The 18,481-nt window shown below is 42.6% G+C and overlaps 2 protein-coding genes across 5 annotated transcripts in view; one reads left to right on the forward strand and one right to left on the reverse strand.

Moving 5' to 3' along the window:
• RAB37 (RAB37, member RAS oncogene family) overlaps nt 1-18,481 on the reverse strand; it is a 111,881-nt gene that overhangs the window by 46,241 nt on the left and 47,159 nt on the right. The window contains exon 2 of one of the 2 annotated variants that reach the window (XM_072990586.2): nt 7,262-7,372. The exons of the other annotated variant lie outside the window; for it this stretch is intronic. Within the exon in view, the coding sequence (XP_072846687.2) occupies nt 7,262-7,372 (111 nt within the window). The remainder of the gene's footprint in view (nt 1-7,261; nt 7,373-18,481) is intronic. 2 annotated transcript variants of the gene reach the window in all.
• The window catches only part of CD300LF (CD300 molecule like family member f), a 34,132-nt gene continuing 26,041 nt past the window's right edge, over nt 10,391-18,481 (forward strand). Inside the window, exons 1-2 of one of the 3 annotated variants that reach the window (XM_078386068.1) lie at nt 10,391-14,193; nt 17,476-17,808. In XM_078386068.1, the coding sequence (XP_078242194.1) occupies nt 14,139-14,193; nt 17,476-17,808 (388 nt within the window). In that variant the 5' untranslated portion in view covers nt 10,391-14,138. The remainder of the gene's footprint in view (nt 14,194-17,475; nt 17,809-18,481) is intronic. The other 2 variants (XM_072990583.2, XM_072990584.2) reach the window with 2 other exon arrangements.

Raw genomic sequence — 18,481 nt, forward strand, 5'->3', positions numbered from 1 at the left:
CACACAGAACACTTTAAAGTAAAGCACAGACCCTGAACCTATCAGTTCTGGCTACCCAGATAGAAACCTGAACCTATCAGGTAGGTACTAACTGCCACACAGTTGTACCCAGTCTGACACACAGACTCCAACTCCTCACTCTTCACATCAGCTCCAAATATATATACAGTACAGCTCCTCCCCCTGATGTCCCGCCTTCCACTCCCCATAGGATGGAACTTTCCCTCCAAACCCATGACAGACAGGTACCATCAGTGCTGTATGTAACAGTGCCCTTGCCAAAAAGGAAAAAAATGTATGCTTTCAGAAAAAGGAGAGCGCAGAGGGCCAAGAGGTTTTGTCACTTATTTTCCTAACGCTCACCAGCAGATTCATCTCTAGATTTCGGTGCCCTAGGGCAACACCCCAGCTGACTCCCCCCCTCACCTACAACCCTAAGAAATAAAATTTTCTACCAAAATAGGATAGCACTTCAGATTGATATAGTGTATTCCTGGATCCCCATACACATCACCTCAATAAATTGTGCACCAAGCCACTATTGTTTTCTCTAGACTGAAAGCAAGCAAGCTTGAGGCTGTGACTGAGAAGCTTGCTTAAAGATTTTGCTGGAATTCATGGCAGAGGACATAGCTGCAAATTGTATTTACAGTATTTATTTAATTTATTTATTCTATTTATATCCAGCCTCTATATATATACAGTTCAATGTATATGCAGTTCAATAGATATAGGTGTTGTACAGAGGCCAAGAAACCGAAGAGTGTAGACCAGTGTCACAACCAGAAAATTATAGCTGCCTAGAGTGGTCATATTGATATACTGTATATCTTACAAATGTGAAGATTTGATTTTTCATCAGAGTTCCCATACTCCTCCATAGTTTGGAGTATTGGAATATTTCCTTCAAAAAGGCTCCTGTCTCTGCTAAAAACCTGCCAACTCTGAACATTTTGATAAGGTAACAGCATTTATCTTTAAAATATCTGCTTTATAGAAACACATTCATTAAATAACTCTGGAATGGATTTGGTTCTTTATTTATTTAAAAGGCTGGATTTTCCCCATGAGTCTTTTTATCCCATGACATCACTTTTCTTACTGTTCAAGAAAGATTATTTGTTCCAGACAGATGATCAGTGAGGAGTTGGCAACAGGCATGTATGCAAAGAGACATTCCTTGGAAATGTCTCAGAAGAGAGCCCAGACAATATCCCACCCACACACCTTTAGAGAACTGTTTATTTAGGCTGAGATAGCAATCTGCTTCCCAGCCCTGTGAAACATTTCACAGATATTAAGTTCATAGAGGGTAGGCTTTGGGAAATTCCCCTTTTCTCCTTGTATGAATAGGGACAACCAAGAGGCCAACTCACTTAACTGAGTAGGGGCAAGGAAAATGCAAATTATTTGATGGTTCTTTGTTTTAAGAGTTGGGAGGTAAGTTCCAAAGAACTGCCCGTCCCCAGGATCCAGCAGTTTGAACCCCCCCACACACACACACCGTAAGTCATTTGCAGACTGCCTCTGAACTCATCTTAAGAAGCAGACTTGGCACAAACAATTGCCATGAAACTTTGGAACTCTAATATATAATTTTTCTGAACTATCCACAAAATCCACCAAAAGGCTGGTATGCAGCCTGAGGAAAATGAATTATCATCAAAAGCTGGCTGTTTACCTGATTTTTTAAAAAATAGTCTAATAAAGTATCACCTACTCTTGCATTTGTATTGATTTGGGGACCACATAGCCATTTTCTAGGGTTTTTTCTCACCTAATGGACAAGAACTATTTTGCTTGAACTTTCTCAACTGAATTACTAACTTGCAAAAGTAAAATCCTAAAACAGATGGGCAACAAATCCACAGCACAGTTCAGCCACGTGCTTGTTTACGTTTCTTTGGGTTTCTCTGTTATGCCAGATCAGAATTTGCATGATGAACAACATTTTAAAAAAAGAAGAACTGGAAATGTGTTAAACAGCAGGTACTGATCTGTATCATGTGCTCCACCATACAGGAAATTGTTCCGCTTTCATTAGTAAAAGCACTCGTTGTTTCATTCTATTGGTCACTGACTCACTTCTTTGATTTTGCAAAGCATGGGTTCCTCAAAATGTAACTAAATTCCACACCATTGCTATACCAAGTTCATATGCAGCTCATTCTTGCAGAGTGTCAGACCTTTCTACACAGGCAGTCAGACAAACAGGTATGTGATTTTCACAGACATACACATACAATTTTCACTGTATGCAGCTGACCCAGAAAACCTCATTGCCCTGCACCCTACAATTCTGAACCACATGTATCTAAAATGCAGTAGGAGGGGAAATGTCACATCCAGACTGGCACTTGAAATGAGCTTTAAGATCTCCTCATCAGCAGTCTTCTCCAAGGCCCTGTTTGTAACAAAGAACGAACACAAATCTATTTCGATCTTTCTTTCCTTCACACCTTCAAATGTGTGGAATATATTTTTTAGTTAGATCTACCAATTCTTCTATCCCAGAAAGACAACATATTTGGCCTAAAGTTGCCATAAGGGGGCAGGCTTGCACTTTATTCTTAAACTGGTTTTTAACTAATCACTTTTAACCCAACTCAGCCAACTGAGAGGCTGACTACATCAACTGTTTAGCCTGCCATCTGGAGCACTGCAGGGACAGGCTAGTGGACTTCGAAGGTGTTGATCAGGCAATGCCTTTGCTAGGGCACCACAGCCTGCTCCCAGAGCATTCCTACCTGCACTGTTCTGGCCCCTGTCAGAAGATTTCAACTTTTCTGATGTAAGTAGGATCACTCTGGTTTGGATCAGTTCCAGGGCATTTGATTGGTGGAACTGATCCAAGGCAAGCCTTCCTTTTTCATGGTTGTTGTGGGTTTTTCAGGCTCTTTGGCAGTGTTCTGAAGGTTGTTCTTCCTAACGTTTCGCCAGTCTCTGTGACCATGGGCACCTTCAGAGGACAGCACTGGCTGGCATCTTCAGAGAACAGTGCTGTCCTCTGAAGATGCCGGCCACAGAGACTGGCGAAACGTTAGGAAGAACAACCTTCAGAACACGGCCAAAGAGCCTGAAAAACCCACAACAACCATTAGATCCCGGCCGTGAAAGCTTTCGCGAATACCTTCCTTTTCCAATTTGCCAATATCCTGAAGTGGCTTAATATACAAGCCACTTCTGGATATTGGCAAATTAATCACTTCTCCTGCTTGGCAGAGGGCAAGGGAAGTGGGATTGTTTTGTTTTGTTTTGGACTGTATATAAACTATTGTTGATGTACTATCTATTTCCAAACATCGCACACTAGCTCTGTCTCTGCAGCTAGTGTAGCTGCGCCCTCTCTCTCAGAGTGTGGATCCTTCTATACCAAAACATCGCCCATCTGTACACAATAAGGAGACAATTGCAAGCTCTGGGAAACACAAGATTTACAGAAAGACAAAAAAAAACTTTAAGGGGAAGAAGTGTAGTAGCAACCCCTGAACACGCCAGTGAGAAAGGAATGTGATACTGTACATGGTCACAGGATGTCTTACAGAGGACTGGAAAAATATAAGGGAATAAGAACAAAGAGGGAAATTATACTCTGACATTTTGATGCCGGTCTGACTTGTTTGTAACCTATCGTGTATCTCAGCACTTCTGCATGAAAGACTCCTCATAAATTTAAAACAAATAGATTAAATTAATCAGTACCACCAGTTATTTGCATTCCATCATAATCTTTTCAAATGAATGTTATGTCACAGAGGAGAAATGTTTTGGCAAAACCATCCACCCCCAGCAAACATTCTAATGACAAGATATTCTATGACTGGAAGAGTCTTTCAGCTGGAATCAGATAAAGGATATTTTTGCCCCTCATTTTCACCAAGAAGAGAAGCATCTGATAAAATCCTGAGACTGTGTTGCAACCTGCATACGATGCCTTTGAGAGGTTTTGGCTAGGAGAGACTTTTCTGGACTGGGGTTGCTGTCAGTCAACTCAGTAACAGCCAATAGTTGCCTCTCTACCTCAGATTCTTTTTCCCACCTTTTCCCAGTCAAGGTTCTGACAGTGTCACCAGTGAAGTCTGTCGGAAGTAGATAGAATGATGTGCTCTGTCAGCTATGTCAGTGGTCCCCAACCTTGGGCCTCCAGATGTTCTTGGACTTCAACTCCCAGAAGCCTTCACCACCACCTCTGCTGGCCAGGGTTTCTGGGAGTTGAAGTCAAAGAACATCTGGAGGCCCAAGATTGGGGACCACTGAGCTATGTAACTAGTCAGTTAGCCAGTAATGAAGCTAGTTAGCCAGTTAAGCTCAGTTATTCAGCAAGTTAACATTTTAATACAATGTTTGTTTTTATCTGTGAAGAATTGCACATATGCAGAATCATTGTATTCTTGCTCATTACCAGAGTCTCTGAGTGAATGAATTGAGACATCAAGTGCCAGTTGAGGTAAAGTAACAAACAGGGGGTTGCATTTAAGGGATAAGTCAATCTGCTCTGTAGGTTCCTGCCTGAACTTTTTATCCACTGTGTAATTAGGAAGAGGAAGTTATTTTTATTTTTAATTAAGCCATACTCAATTCTTCACACATTCTGCCTCCAAGAGAGACAATTTAAAGGCCAAACTGTCTGACTTCTGGAGTGATTCCTGTGACCATTGAGCTTATGAGGAAATGTAGTAAACAGAAGAAATTGTGTCTGGGTTTAGGATGATTCCAATACAGGAAATCACTTGCAAACCAAGATACAGGCACAACACTCATCAATGAGTGTGATACAGGTATTTAAGAGTCTCTACTGGAAATGTAAAAAGAGAGTGTGCTTCCTGTAATTCTGCCCTTGACATTTTTGTTGCTCTGACAGGACAGAACCAGAGAGTGACAGGACCAGAACATTTCCCTTTCTCAGAAGTTTTGTTTATATGCTTTGCAAATGCCTCTTCACAGCAAGAATGTAGCAAGTGTAGTGTTATTGGCTAGAATGTGCCCTGAGTTTTGGGAGATGCCAGTTCAAGTCCTCATCAAGCCATGAAACTCACTAGGACTGTTTGGGCAAGTCACACTTTCTCCGCCTAGCCCTACCTCACAGGGCTGTTGATCAGCTTGGGCTGAGGGAAGCCATTTACCCTGCTTTGAGCTAACAGGAACCGAGGTGGGATAGAAAGTAACTAAGAAATGCATTAAAGAACAAACAAACAACAAAGAGAATGGGTGCCATTATAGGAAATAATCCCACAGTTTAGGATGTTGGTAGCCAGGCCTTAACATATTGCTGAATTCATCCCTATACCCCTGGCTTAAAGCCATCCTTTGCAAAGCGCTGGGTTGAGGAAGCAAGGCTTCTGAAAGCATCCCAGGTGTGTGTGTGTGTGGGGGGTCAGTCAGGCTCAGGAAGGGAAAAGCTACAAACCTGGTTGGGTGTGGGCTGTGCAGTGCAGGGTGCCTCAGTGCTGGGGCCAGCCTAACCCAGAAGTGGCAGATGGTGCCCAGGGCGAGAGTGGAATTCATCCAGGCAGGACAGGCAGGAAGGCAGGAAGCAAAAGGCACAGGCAGGGCAAGGCAAGGCAGGCAAGCTAGGATCACAAGGCAGGAGGAACAGTGGTGTGAGCAGCAATCGAGAAGGCCTCCCCAAAAGCCAAAGCAGTTTACCTAGGAAGCCAGCAGGAGTGGGCGGCTGTCACGTGACAGACCACAGACTCTAGCCAATCAGAAGGGCGACACGGTGCAACCTAGCCAGTGAAATTTCACTAGTGCAAATGGCTGTCACTACACCCAAGTGGCAGCAATTTGCCCTCACTTTGGCGTTTTGTTTGGTGGAAAGACCTGTACAGAGAAAAGGGTGGCGCCCCAGCAACACGAGGAAATGGGGTTGATGCCACTGCCAGGACTATCAACAGGTGGTAATATTACGAAGAAAAGGGGAAAAAAAGGGGGAGGAAGTTCATAGAAGTTTTGCTCCTTCTTCTGAAAAGCCCCTTTCAGGATGAAGGTTTTTACCTAAGAACTTCACCCTCAGTCCTGAGTGAGTTATAGGGTGGCTACTTAAAACATCACCAAAAAGGGCAATCTGCAGAACCGAAAGAGGATTAAAAAAAGGGCCCGGATTTTCATAAAACTGCACATTCCAATTTTATGTATAATTGAAAAAACTGATTTATATAATTTTAACAGCATTATTCTGCATCTTGTTTTGATTGTGTGTGTGTGTGTGTGTCTGTAATGACCAGGTACCTGGTGTGCCAGCTGAGTGGGTTGTCGACATGCAAGTCCATGATCTTGCTCTTCCTCCTGGTTCTTCATCTTAAAATCAAAATGTGTCTGGATAGCCCTTCAAATGGAGGACTGCCCCAGCCCCAAAAGAGGACATAGGCCAGGGAACGTGCAATTTTGTCCATAAATATATGGACAAACTCCATTTAGCAACTTGTACTAGCCAGGTGAGAGCAGTAAAACCCTACTAAGTGCTTTCTCTGCACTTAGTGGTGGCCAGAGATAGTTTGGTGCTTGGGGCATCTTCATGCATTCCCTGCTAGAAAATAAAGCAGCAAACTAAATGATTGATAATTTGTCGTACATGAATGGTGCTCTCCTACTTGCATCATTGCTATTTCAGTCTGGGTGTTCAGTTTTTTTCTTGTTCTTTCTCATCAGAGATGGGGTCTAACATTAAGAAGGGAAAGAACAGAACAATAATATTTTGGATCATATTATGAGCTCTTCCTGGAGGTCATTCACCACTTTGAGACTTGATACATCAGAAAATAAATAGGACCATTTTGAGTCATTAGTGGAAGCAGTGGCACCAAATGTAAAAGGAAGAAAATGAAAACGGGGAAGGAAAACAGCAGGAACAGCATAAAGCTCAGGAGAGGGATATGGGTGGTGCATGGAAATAAGGGCAGCTCTATATCTGACCTATGGAGCAGTTTCTGTCTTTTTCTTAATTTAAGCTACCGCACCGAGCAAACCAGTTGGTATAAAATAGACTTCCCCAACCTGATCTTCCCAGATACTTTGGACTACAGCTTCTACAGTGACTGAATTGCCAATGGGAGCTGTAGTCCAAAATCAAAAAATTCTGAAGAGTGCCCTATTGGGGAACGATAGTGCAGAGAAACAGGAAAGACAGCAGTAATTATATTACACCATATTTAGGCCAGGTTTCCTAGAATCCTCAGCTTGCTTTTATTCACTGTTACCCTCTGCTGGGGTTATTGCTCATGTCTGTTCCCAAATGCAGCTACAGGAGCCAAGCAGCCCTTACGGTAAATCCGATGCCCACAGTTGCAGAAAAAGAGCCTGGTATGAATTTGCCCTGGTCAAACTGAACCAGCAGCGACGTCTTCCCAACTCCACTGTCTCCAACCAAGATAGTCTGCAGAAATCAGACAGAAAGACAAGATTAGTCTCAGAGAACAATGACCCAATTGGATTAAAATCTACCTGAATTAAAGTGCCAAGTGTTCCGTCTTTCAATCCCAGTGTGCAAAGAGAGATAGTAAATGAAAGCATGCCTTTAAATGGTTGGATATGGACTAGGCTGAGCTTTGAAAAATTATTTTTTTAAACTCCAAATTCCAGAATACCCAGTCATAGGGTCCATCAATTTGGGAAGTTATGCTGAAAAACAAGAGAGCAGCTTTTTCAAGTTCTGGGTGTGAGGAATGGTGGAGAAATGTCAAAATGTCAAATGTCCCAGATGTTTATCAAAAATGCACATCAGATGGTTTACATATTTTCCAAGATACCAGCTATGCTCGGACTTCACTGCCTAAAGCCCTTTCTCTTCAGGTGTTCCTAGCTTACATTTACTTACCACAGCAGAGAGGAGCACGCAGTCCCATACCCCTCTGGTTTTGTTGCCATTGCTCTTCTATACATGGAGAGCGTCTGAAAAGGAGAGCTCCTGTCTGAGGATTCTATTAGTTTTCTAATACAAGGTGCACATGGGTCCCTCTGTTTTACACATGGAAAGTTGAAAGTTCAATCCCTAGTATCTCTGATTTTAAAATCTTCTGTTTCGGAGCATTGGCCAGAATGCTGGATATTTATTTGCAAAAAAAGCAATCACAGAAGTTGCTATGAATATTTGGCAAGGCGTTGGTTCCATGTTGTTCCCCTGCCTGCTCACGCATCTGGTTCTGGCGCACATCTGACATTTTGTCAATGAGCTGCAAGGAACTGCACCAACTTCTGCAGTTCCTCCTGCACATACGTATATAATAATGATAATAATGATAATAATAATAATGATAATAATAATAATGATAATGATAATGATAATAATAATAATAATAATAATAATAATAATAATAATAATAATAATAATAATAATAATAATAATAATAATAATAATAATAATAATAATAATAATAATAATAATAATAATAATAATAATAATAATAATAATAATAAATAATAACCATCATCATCATCATGTGCCATCAAGTCAGTTCTGACTTATGGCAACCCTTTTAAGGTTTTCCAGGCGGAGAATACTGAGAAGTGGTTTATCATTCCCTTCTTCTGGGGGTGCCCTGGGACTGTGCAACTTGCCACACAAGGCTGGCTCTACTCACAGGAGGCACAGTGGGGGAAATCAAACTCCCAGCCTCCTGGCCCTGCAGCCAAATACCGAAACCACTGAGCTATTCAATAGGATTTTGGCAGCTGTTGGCCAGGTATATCCTATGTTTAGCTTGTTGTTAAATGCAGAAATCCCTTAAGAGGTAAAAGACATCTAATTCCCCCAGCACAAGCTTTCTCACTGCCTTATTTTGCAAATTAACTTGCTTTGTTTTTTGATTGGTCATTCAGATGTGAACAGGGGCTTCCCATATGTCAGAATGCTCATGCAGGTAGCTCTGTGCACCTGTCCTTGAGGGGAGGGGTGCTTGCTCTTGAATCCTCCATTCATTCATTCATTTAAATATTCGCAGGTAGGTGTTCATCCATCTGGTCAGCAAGTGGTTTAGGGGGAACAACTCAAGCTAACAGTCTGTGAGCTGGACTAAGTAGCCAGCATGTTGTTAGGCAGGAATAGTGACCCACTGCCCTGCTTCAAGCTCAGGCTACCTCCAGCCATCCTCCTGCTGTCTGTTTTCTTACCAGAAGAAGAGAGACTCTCTCTGTGTGTATATGTGAATCCTTGCCTGCATGTGTGTGTATGTGAGAGAATGTTCTCTCTGTGTGTATCTCTGTGTGTATCTCTGTGAACAACTATTTTTGTCCCTGACTTTATCCACTATAGGTTACTTTGCCCTCCACCCCATTAACCACAAGTGGCACCAGCCATCATCCTTCATAGGTTCTAGGGAATTTGCACTGTCTTCAGACAGATGTGTGAAAATTGACCCAATCAGGGATATTTTTGTGATTTGGGAATACCCACAGGGCAACTTGCCACAAAGTCATCCATAGGATGGTATAACCTCCTCACCAGACCCTCCATTTTTACTTTGACATTCATAGGGTTAGTTATTTTTTAAAAAAGCATTGCAGTTTTAGGTGAGGAAGGGAAATCCAAAGTACTGTAATAAACAGCTGTCTGATGGCCCTACAAGGTCAAGTACTGCAGGATTTGCTGCATTTATATAAAAAAGCTGAATTCATTTTTGTTTTTTAACTGATCATAAGATACAAAGGCTGATTCAAATCAGTCTGACCCTTTTTGCTCCTTATGTGGAATTCTTTTCTCCATTGCTGGGGGGCTTATACTTTTTTGAAGCTGGAATGATTCGAATTTACTTTTCCTGATTTGATCAGTTGTTTCCTTCTCTAAAAGGGCAGGCGAGAGCATGTCTATGAGTGGTGTTGTCATGACATAAGACAGTTGGGGTGTGATGTTTGGGGACTCCAGGAGCACCCTCCCGTACAATCTGTCTCTTAAGCCAGCGATCCCCAACCCCTGGTCCCTGGCCCGGTCCCGGTCCTGGTCCCTGACCTGGGCCAAACTGGGCCACCAAGAGAGACCTCCCCCCGCCAGCCTGTGCACACTCACCACTGCGCCTCCAGTTTGTGCCTGCGTGCACACTCTGGCTTGCCCGCACGAGCACACATTGGCATTTGTGCATGTGCATGCACATGCACAAATGGCGGCACTCACACGTGTGGGCCTGTGCACATGTGCAAATGGCAGCACAGCACTCATGCAGGGCCTGCCCGCCTGTGCAAGAGAACACGCCCACTTGTTCCCCCATGCGCGTGAGCATAGGGGGTGCCCCGCATTCCCCAACCGGTCTGCAGACCGGAAAAGGTTGGGGAACACTATCCTAAGTGACGCTGAATTTTTAACCTTTTTGAGTATAGTGCTCAGTAAGTGCACTGATACACTGTTTATATACTAGTTAGATCACCTCAGCACAGGTTTGCTATGAAATAGAAATAACCCCTGTGAAATACGGAGAGCTACATATGTTTCTGCAGCATGTGTGTCTCTGTGCATGCCATAAAGAACTTTGGAAAACCGCTGCCTTTTCATTAATGCTATGCAACCCTTTAAAGTCCAAGCAACCAGACAGTAAACCATAAAAGGATTGTCAGAGGCGAGAACAGAAGGAAGACAGAAAGGAAGGAAGGCAGGCTGCGGGCAGAAACGTGGATATCACCATACCCATGTGTGGACACAGGCTCCAAATCAATCTGCACCCCCTGTGTGATCACTAACTGCAAATTGAAATGGAAGAGAGGCTTTGAATCAGTGCCAGTGTAATCACAGCATTACACTGAAGAAGAAAGGCACAGTTGGTGCCAGAGAAGAAGAGTGGAAACTGAAATGTCCAATAAATCACAAGACCTCCCCTGGACCTACCAACCACAGAAGTGCCAGGAGTGGTGCTCAGACGGAGATCACCAGATCCTTACCACCACCCAGCCAGCCATTTTGCATAGCTGCAGGTCAAAGTGAAAAGCTATCATTACTTCTTGCTAGGAATCACAGCCTAATGTCATCTTTTTTTTCTTTCCTAACCAGTGTAATTTACTAATAGGAAAGGGACTTCCATAAATTTTGGGGACTCCAGTATCCAGATTTCATCCAGAGTAGCTCCAGGCAGAACTCTGGGACATGAAGCCAAAAATTGAGATTTACAGAGCGCCTTTCATTACCTACACTTGGGTTTCCAGTATTGGCCTCGGAGAAAAAGGAAACTGCCCTGGTGGCAACTGGGAGTGTCAAGGCTCCATGAAGTCACAAGGATTCATGGGAAAAGTGGTCTTGCTGCCCATTAGGCTTAATAAGAGTCAAGATGGTCCACTGGCTGGCCTTTTCTGCTCACTACCATGCACCTTTTTGTTGTTGTTGAAAAACAGCCCTGACAATTGCTCTGTGTTTGGGTGAGAAGTGGTTAACTGATGAAAGATGGAATCAGCTTCTGGGATTTTTCCTTGTATGGTGTCACTCGGTGAATGGTAGTGAGCAAAAGAGAGCATCATTTTAGACCATCTTCACTGCTGCCATTGGTTTTGTCAGCATTCAGGCTACCTTTTGCTATGTGAAGCTTAGCATCCTTTTTCCTACTGGCAATGTGGGCACAATATTATTGCAATTTCCTTATGTTTTAAATTGTGGCTACAGAAGCATATTAAATTTTTTTAAGAATTGGATTTATTTTTTAACACCTTTGGGAACTCTCTCCCCAGTAAGATAAGATGAGGAAATGGACTGAGAGGAAAGAAAGCCTTCTTAAAGGAGTTCCTTCGAACTATGCCACCCACAGGTGCTTCAAATGCAACTGCAAATAGAAGGCTGTTTTTCTCCTCTGCTTGTGTGGCCACTTACACTGTATTGTAGAGAACTGAATGTCTCAGTGCAACTTCACAGTGAAAGAATGTGAGTTAATTCACATTCCCTCCACTATGTAGGCACACCTTGAAGAAAAGGACACTACGAAGCTCATCACAAGGGTTCCTGGTGAAAAGCAACAACCAAGTTCTGCTTCATGCCAACCTCTCTTGTTTTCCAATAAAGTCTCCTGTTCCATCTCAGGATTTTCTTACTTGGGATGACTATTGAGCAGCTTGTTATGCTACACTTCCTTTGTGCCAGGCTTTGCCCTGTTTTGTCAGGGGCTGGCTCATCACTGTATCTCCTAGATCGGGGCCTGCCTGATTAGTTGTAATACAGGACTTTTCTCTGCCTCGCCTCACTTGGAGATCTGTTGTGATCCCCTGCCTTCTGCTTCTTAGTAAGCTTCTTCCAGTGACTGAAATACCACTGTTCAATGTTGCCAGTTATCTTTATTGCATTACACTTTAAAATAATAATAAAGCCACCCCACAAGTATTGCGATTCTCTAGTTACTTATGCTGACTCCTCACTTTAGTCAGCATCTATTCTACTAAGTCCCTTTCTTGATTCTAGTTTCATGTTCCTTTGGTTTCCCAGTTCTTTTTCTGGGGACTTTCAGTATCAATCAAGAAGACGTTCCTCTACCTTTCTTACTTGCCCTTGCAATATCCAAAGAAAGTGAAATTGTCTTTGTGGACCTTCCTGAGTTGAACTAAGCTCTGAATGGATGACACAAAATTGGGTGGAATAGCTAATAACCTGGAAGAGAGAAACCAAATTCAAAATGATCTGGATAGGCTGGAGCACTGGGCTGAAAACAACAGAAGGAAATTCAGCAGGGAGAAGGGCAAAGAAACCAAATGCACAGTTACAAGATAGGGGACACCTGGCTCAGCAGTAAAACAAGTGAGAAGAATCTTGGAATTGTCATAGATCACAAGCTGAATATGAGTCAACAGCGTAATGTGGCAACAAAAAAGTCAAATGCTACTTTAGGCTGCATTAACAGAAGTATATCTTCCAAATCCCACAAGGTTCTATGAGTTCCCCTCTATATGGCACTAGTTAGGCCTCACCCTGAGTATTGTGCCCATTTCTGGACACCACAATTCAAGAAGGATGCTGACAAATTGGAAGAGGTTCAGAGGAGGGCAACAAGGATGATCAGGGGGCTGGAAACCAAGCCTTATGAGGAAAGACTGAAAGAATTGGGCCTGTTTAGCCTTGAGAAAAGAAGACAGAGAAGTGATGTGATAACACCTTACAAATAATTTAAAGGCTGTCATACAGAGGAGGTTCACAATCTGTTCACAATTATCCTAGAGTGCAGGATACATAACAATGGGCTCAAGTTAAAGGAAGCCAGATTTTGGTTGAATATCAAGAAGAACCTCCTAACTAGAGCAGTGCAACAGTGGAACCAGTTACCTTGAGAGGTAGCGAGTGCTCCAATGCTGAAGGTGTTCAAGAGAAATATAGGCAACCACCTGGCAGATATCCTTTGATTTGTATTTCCTGCATTGAGCAAGGGGTTGGACTTGATGATCTTATAGGCCTCTTCCAACTTTAGATTCTATGATTCTATGAAATCCCATATGTTCCATGTGTCTGGTGGCTGCAGTACGGTACCTAGAGTTTTATAAATCCTGTCATTGACCTGCAAGACTGTCTCAAGTCTATTGATATGGGAATGAACGAAGAATTGTTCAGTCCTGCACTTGGTGGGGCAGCTCACACATACAGGCACATGTAAGTTTTTAAATGAAAAAAAAGCGCACTAAATAATACTAAATAAGTATTATTACTTCTTGTGTAGTAGTTCTTTGCTGTTTCTAGGTCTTGTACAATAGTATTCTCAGATTTTTTGCAGCTTACAGCTTACAATGAAACAAAAGAATGTTTTATTTTTATTTAAGAAAGTTTTATCCTCCATCTGTGCTTCTGTTTCCTCAGGCCAGGGTGTGTGATATTGCACATATCCAGTGCTTAGTTTCCTCCCAGGAAGTACAACTTTCACAGTTCTTTCTGGCTCTTTCATACTATTGTCACAATATTTTCTGCCTTTCATCTCATGCCACTAAGCTTGGGGGAGGGGGGAAGCTGTGAGGAGACTACAGAATTTCAAAAATGATGACACTTCTGCTTTCATTCCCCTGATGTTCTGAAGGAGAAGCTCAGCCTGTCATAGTACTTCTAACTGGACAGGGAAAGCAGAAGTCGTTCAGTTTAATTACCATAAACTGTGTGGTGTGCAAATGATGGAAGCACATTGCAGTTGAAAGGGAAGTGGATTTCTCTGGTGGTGTTGAAAATAACAGGTGCTGAAGAAACAGGATAATGCAAGTCTCAGGGGATGGCTGGAATGCTGCAAAGATTGTTAACTCTGGGGGCGCTTCTCCTTCTTACAGGTGAGAGGTTCATGTTTGTCTGTCTACTCTGAGGGAACATGGCCAGCCGGAATTATTGGGGTATCTGTGGGCCCTCCAAAAAAGAGAGAATTCCTAGCAATTAGAGGCAAGGATTGTTTGTCTTTGAAGTATAAACATCATTGTTAGGGACTACAATGATGTGTTATAACAAGGCACCAGGAACTAATTTTACATGTACATCAGTTTGCAAGGCCACAATTCCAAAATGTATAGCCTGCACATGTTCGTTACTTCTGTCTTTTAATTTTTGCAGAAATTTACCATCTTCGGTATTAAGGCAGAGCAGCAAGCGGGAGGGCCAAAACTGGATCTGGATGAACGGGTAGATGACTGGGTGATTTGGGCTGGCTTGGTGAAAGATGCTGAGTGACTCCCTCTTGATTAACAATAGCAGCAACAAAAATGGTTATACCCTCTCTAGCTATGGACCAGAAAGGGGTGGAAGGCAGGCTATGAGCTCTCTTGAGTTCTAGTGTACAAACAACTTCCTGAACTTGGATTTTTAAAATTCTAAGTGTGCATATCTTTTGAATCAGGCTACAAGAATGGCAGAATTCAAATTCTTAAAAAACCAGTAGATCTCACAAACCTAACTTTACTTTAAGAAAAACTGAATGCAACAAGGAGGTAATAGCCATAAATTACCATAAGACTGGGTGTGGACATTTGTTATTAGCTGGGGTCTTTGAATCACTCTTTGTGAAGATTTTGATGGCTGGGTGGTTGCTTCTCTGCCATGTTGATGCAGCAGAGATTTCATTCTTTGTTGGATTAGGACTCAGGAAACCTGGGTTTGAATCTCTGCTCAGCCATGGAAACTCACGGGGGAGGGTGGAATTGGTAAAATCTCTCCTGAAATACCTCACTTAACCTAGAAAGCCTTATTAGGAGTGCTGCAAGTTGGTTCTGATTTGATGGCACAGAACTCACACATTCTGTGTCAAATGGAGGAGGGGGGAACCAACATCTTTCCCCCTCTTTGCCTTTATTTTGCTGAGAATATGTTTCTTATTTAGCTTTATTCACATGATCAATTAATAAGGTGAATTTGAAATTGAGATTAGGAAGAGATTTCTAGTCCCTTCCCATTTGCCCACAGACTATCATTGTCTCCACCTGAAAACAGACAAGAATCCATTTATCACATCTGAAAAATCAGGGGTCCAGATCCCATGGAGAGGCTCCAGACCAAGGGAATGGTCTTTTCTTCAGAATGTCCTTCTTTACATGAAGGCAGCAACAGGAAGGGCAGGAATAAAACTCCCCCCCCAATACTTTCAGATTAACCCTTTAAAAACTGCTGATAGGGTTTTCCCCCCCCGCCCAGCGCTGCATCTCTTTTTACTGTTAACGCCTGACCTTTTCCCTCCAGAGGTGTGCTTCCTTTCCCTTTCCAGTCCTTTCCAGCTATAGCGCCTCCTTAAAGCCATCTGAAAGAAAACGAGCCACCGGATGTCCTGAAATGTGGCTGTAGAGGTGGACTGTGTCATCATGAGTAGTCAAGGGAGTGTCGCCCTAGCTTCCTTTCTCGGTGGGGTTCATCTTTGGTGTTTTTGCTGGGGCTTTTGGCCCCTCACTTTCCATCTGTAAAAATGGTCTAGAGAGCCACAGATGAATCATCCTGTAACACGACAAGGGGAAAGCTTTTTCCACTGCATCCAAAAGGATACAAAGCAGGCCATCCTCTCCTTCACTACCCTGCTCTCACCTGCCCACTGCCTAAAGACATGGCCAGCACTCTGCATGACTCAGTCCTCCTTTTAAGAGTGGTTGGAGCTGTCCATTAGTTTGTAATCAGGGACCCCAGTGATGAATAACAGATGAACTGTACCTCCCTTGGCCTGACCATAATCTCACTTAGACCAAAGACTTCAGTGCAAGGGGATGGCGATATGGGAGAGCCAAATCAGAACCATACAGTGTGGATTCAATTAAATTCAAAGCCTGTATTACATTTCTCAGTCACACTTGTCTGTTTTATTTTTTTTATTTTTATTTTTATTTTTTAACATAAGGGGTGACAAAAAGGAAAAGGGGACTTAGGAATTTATGGGGAAGAGGAGAGACCATAACATGCTAACAGCCATTCTGAACTTATTGCCACATCATAGTTTTAAATTGTTCTGTTTTCTCTTTTCTGCCTTTTAGATTAAGTTCTCGTTTCAATATATGCTATTTACACATTGCCTGTTAATTTGGTCCATTTGTTGAATCGGTCCCATCTTTCTGTTGCCTTTTGTGGGGGGTAGTCCTTCATGACTTCTGATAAAATGTCCATTTCTGCTATTTCCCATATTTTTTCAATAAGGTCTTCTTGTTTTGGTATCATTGGACTTTTCCAATTTTTTGCATATAGAATTCTAGCTGCCGTAACAATGTACATAACTATATGTTGCTTTGACTTATCTATGTTATCAGGTATCATACTCAATAGAAACAATTCTGGAGTTAATGGCACATTACAGAGCATTATTTGTTGTAACATAGCATGTACTCTTTTCCAGTATTTTTTCGCTGTTCCACATAACCACCACATATGGTAATAACTTCCCACTTGTGTTCAATCACACTTGTCAAAAGAACCCGAATTATACCATTTTTGCCATTACTTGGATCATTTAAAATTTTCTATTCACATGATACATGGGTAACACCAATTGATTTGTCCCAGCATTCGGTTTGTTTCTCACCAGGAAGGCTGTTTTAAAATGTAGCGATCATGTATGGCTTCATTCATTATCATTTCAATGTGTGGGAATGTTGCTCTCAATGTATTCCCTTTGTGAAGGGGTTGGACTTTAGGGCACTGTGGCCCCTTCATGGTCACTGTGCTTGTACCCTATTTAATTTTTTAAAAGGGATATCAATAAATCGCCACCACCATCACAAAAACAACATGAATAAACTACTCAGAATAAGACAGCCTCCCCTCCCTCCCTTGTGGGTGAAAGAGGGTGTGAGCAGAGAAAGGGACATTTCCTTCTATTGGATGGTGTAGGTGAAGTCTGAGAGGCAGGCCCATGTTTTGGATGCTGGCCCTATACTGGTAGGGGAAAAGATGGCTTCTCCTGTTCCCATAGGCTCAGCTTCATCTCTACATAATCTTACCACTGGCTGGTTTTCATGTAAACAACCACACAGAAACCTCACCCACTGCATCCCTGCTCCTGAACCACCTGCCATTCGATGGTTTCCTGTGATACAAAGAGGGGCCACAAGCTTAAGCTTACTGCCTCTGTTTGGGCTTATTCTCTTTTCCAGGGTTTGCATCTGCTCTAAAGGGACCTCCGGAACTGAGTGCATTTCTCGGCTGGCCGCTGTCTTTAGGGTGTCAATATGAAGAAGGATTTCGAACACATAAGAAATATTGGTGTAAAGGACCCAGACGGAATTATTGTGCTGTTGTTGTTGAAACTGATGGAACTGAGGCTGAGGCCAAGGCGGGCAGAACCTCGATCCAGGACAATCACCGTCGTTTGGAATTCACAGTCAGACTGGAGGATGTCTCACAGGAAGATGCTGGGATTTACTGGTGTGGCATAAAACAAGTGGGGTATGATCCTGGGTTCCAGATACAAATTACTGCTCTGCCAGGTGAGTCTGCTTCCAAAACTGCAGGAATTTCAAAGCAAAATTAAAGGAAAGCATTTGGGGGGGGGGGGTGAGAGAGGGAAGGAGGGATCCAGTGTGCATTTATTCAGAAGGGCCTGACATCCACCTACAAGCTGAATTTCTAAGGTGCTCTGTGAGAATGGTGAGAACATGTACTTCTAAGTAGGTGGTTTGTATAGTGAACTTTAAAAAACAACAGTTATTGGAAGTATCCTGATTTCCGGCTTTTTAGAACCCAGGTTATTGTATCCTTTAAGCAAGCAGATTAGAATAAATGAAAAATGTAATTTTATACTATCATGTGATATGGGTGTAATATAAACATTAGGAAAATCTGTGCTTCCTACAAGGCCATCAAGTCCAACCCCCTGCTCAATACAGGAATACAATCAAAGCATATTTGCCAGGTGATTATCTAAGTGAGTGTCTCTCTGTTGGCAGTCAGATGGTTGGAGCTGAAGGGAACATCCCTCCAGCATGCAAGATAGCAATTCACCAAGCCCAGTGTGCAAGCCTTCAGGTAGCCATGGACTGGAAAGGGGTGGAAGGAAGACTATGAGCTCTGTTCAGTTCTAGCGTATTAACAACATCCAGCACTCAGATTTTTAAAATTCTAAGTCTGTATATCTCTTGCATCAGGCTACAAGAATGGCAG

This window comes from Pogona vitticeps, chromosome 2 (assembly GCF_051106095.1).
Source record: "Pogona vitticeps strain Pit_001003342236 chromosome 2, PviZW2.1, whole genome shotgun sequence".
Lineage (NCBI taxonomy): Eukaryota > Metazoa > Chordata > Lepidosauria > Squamata > Agamidae > Pogona > Pogona vitticeps.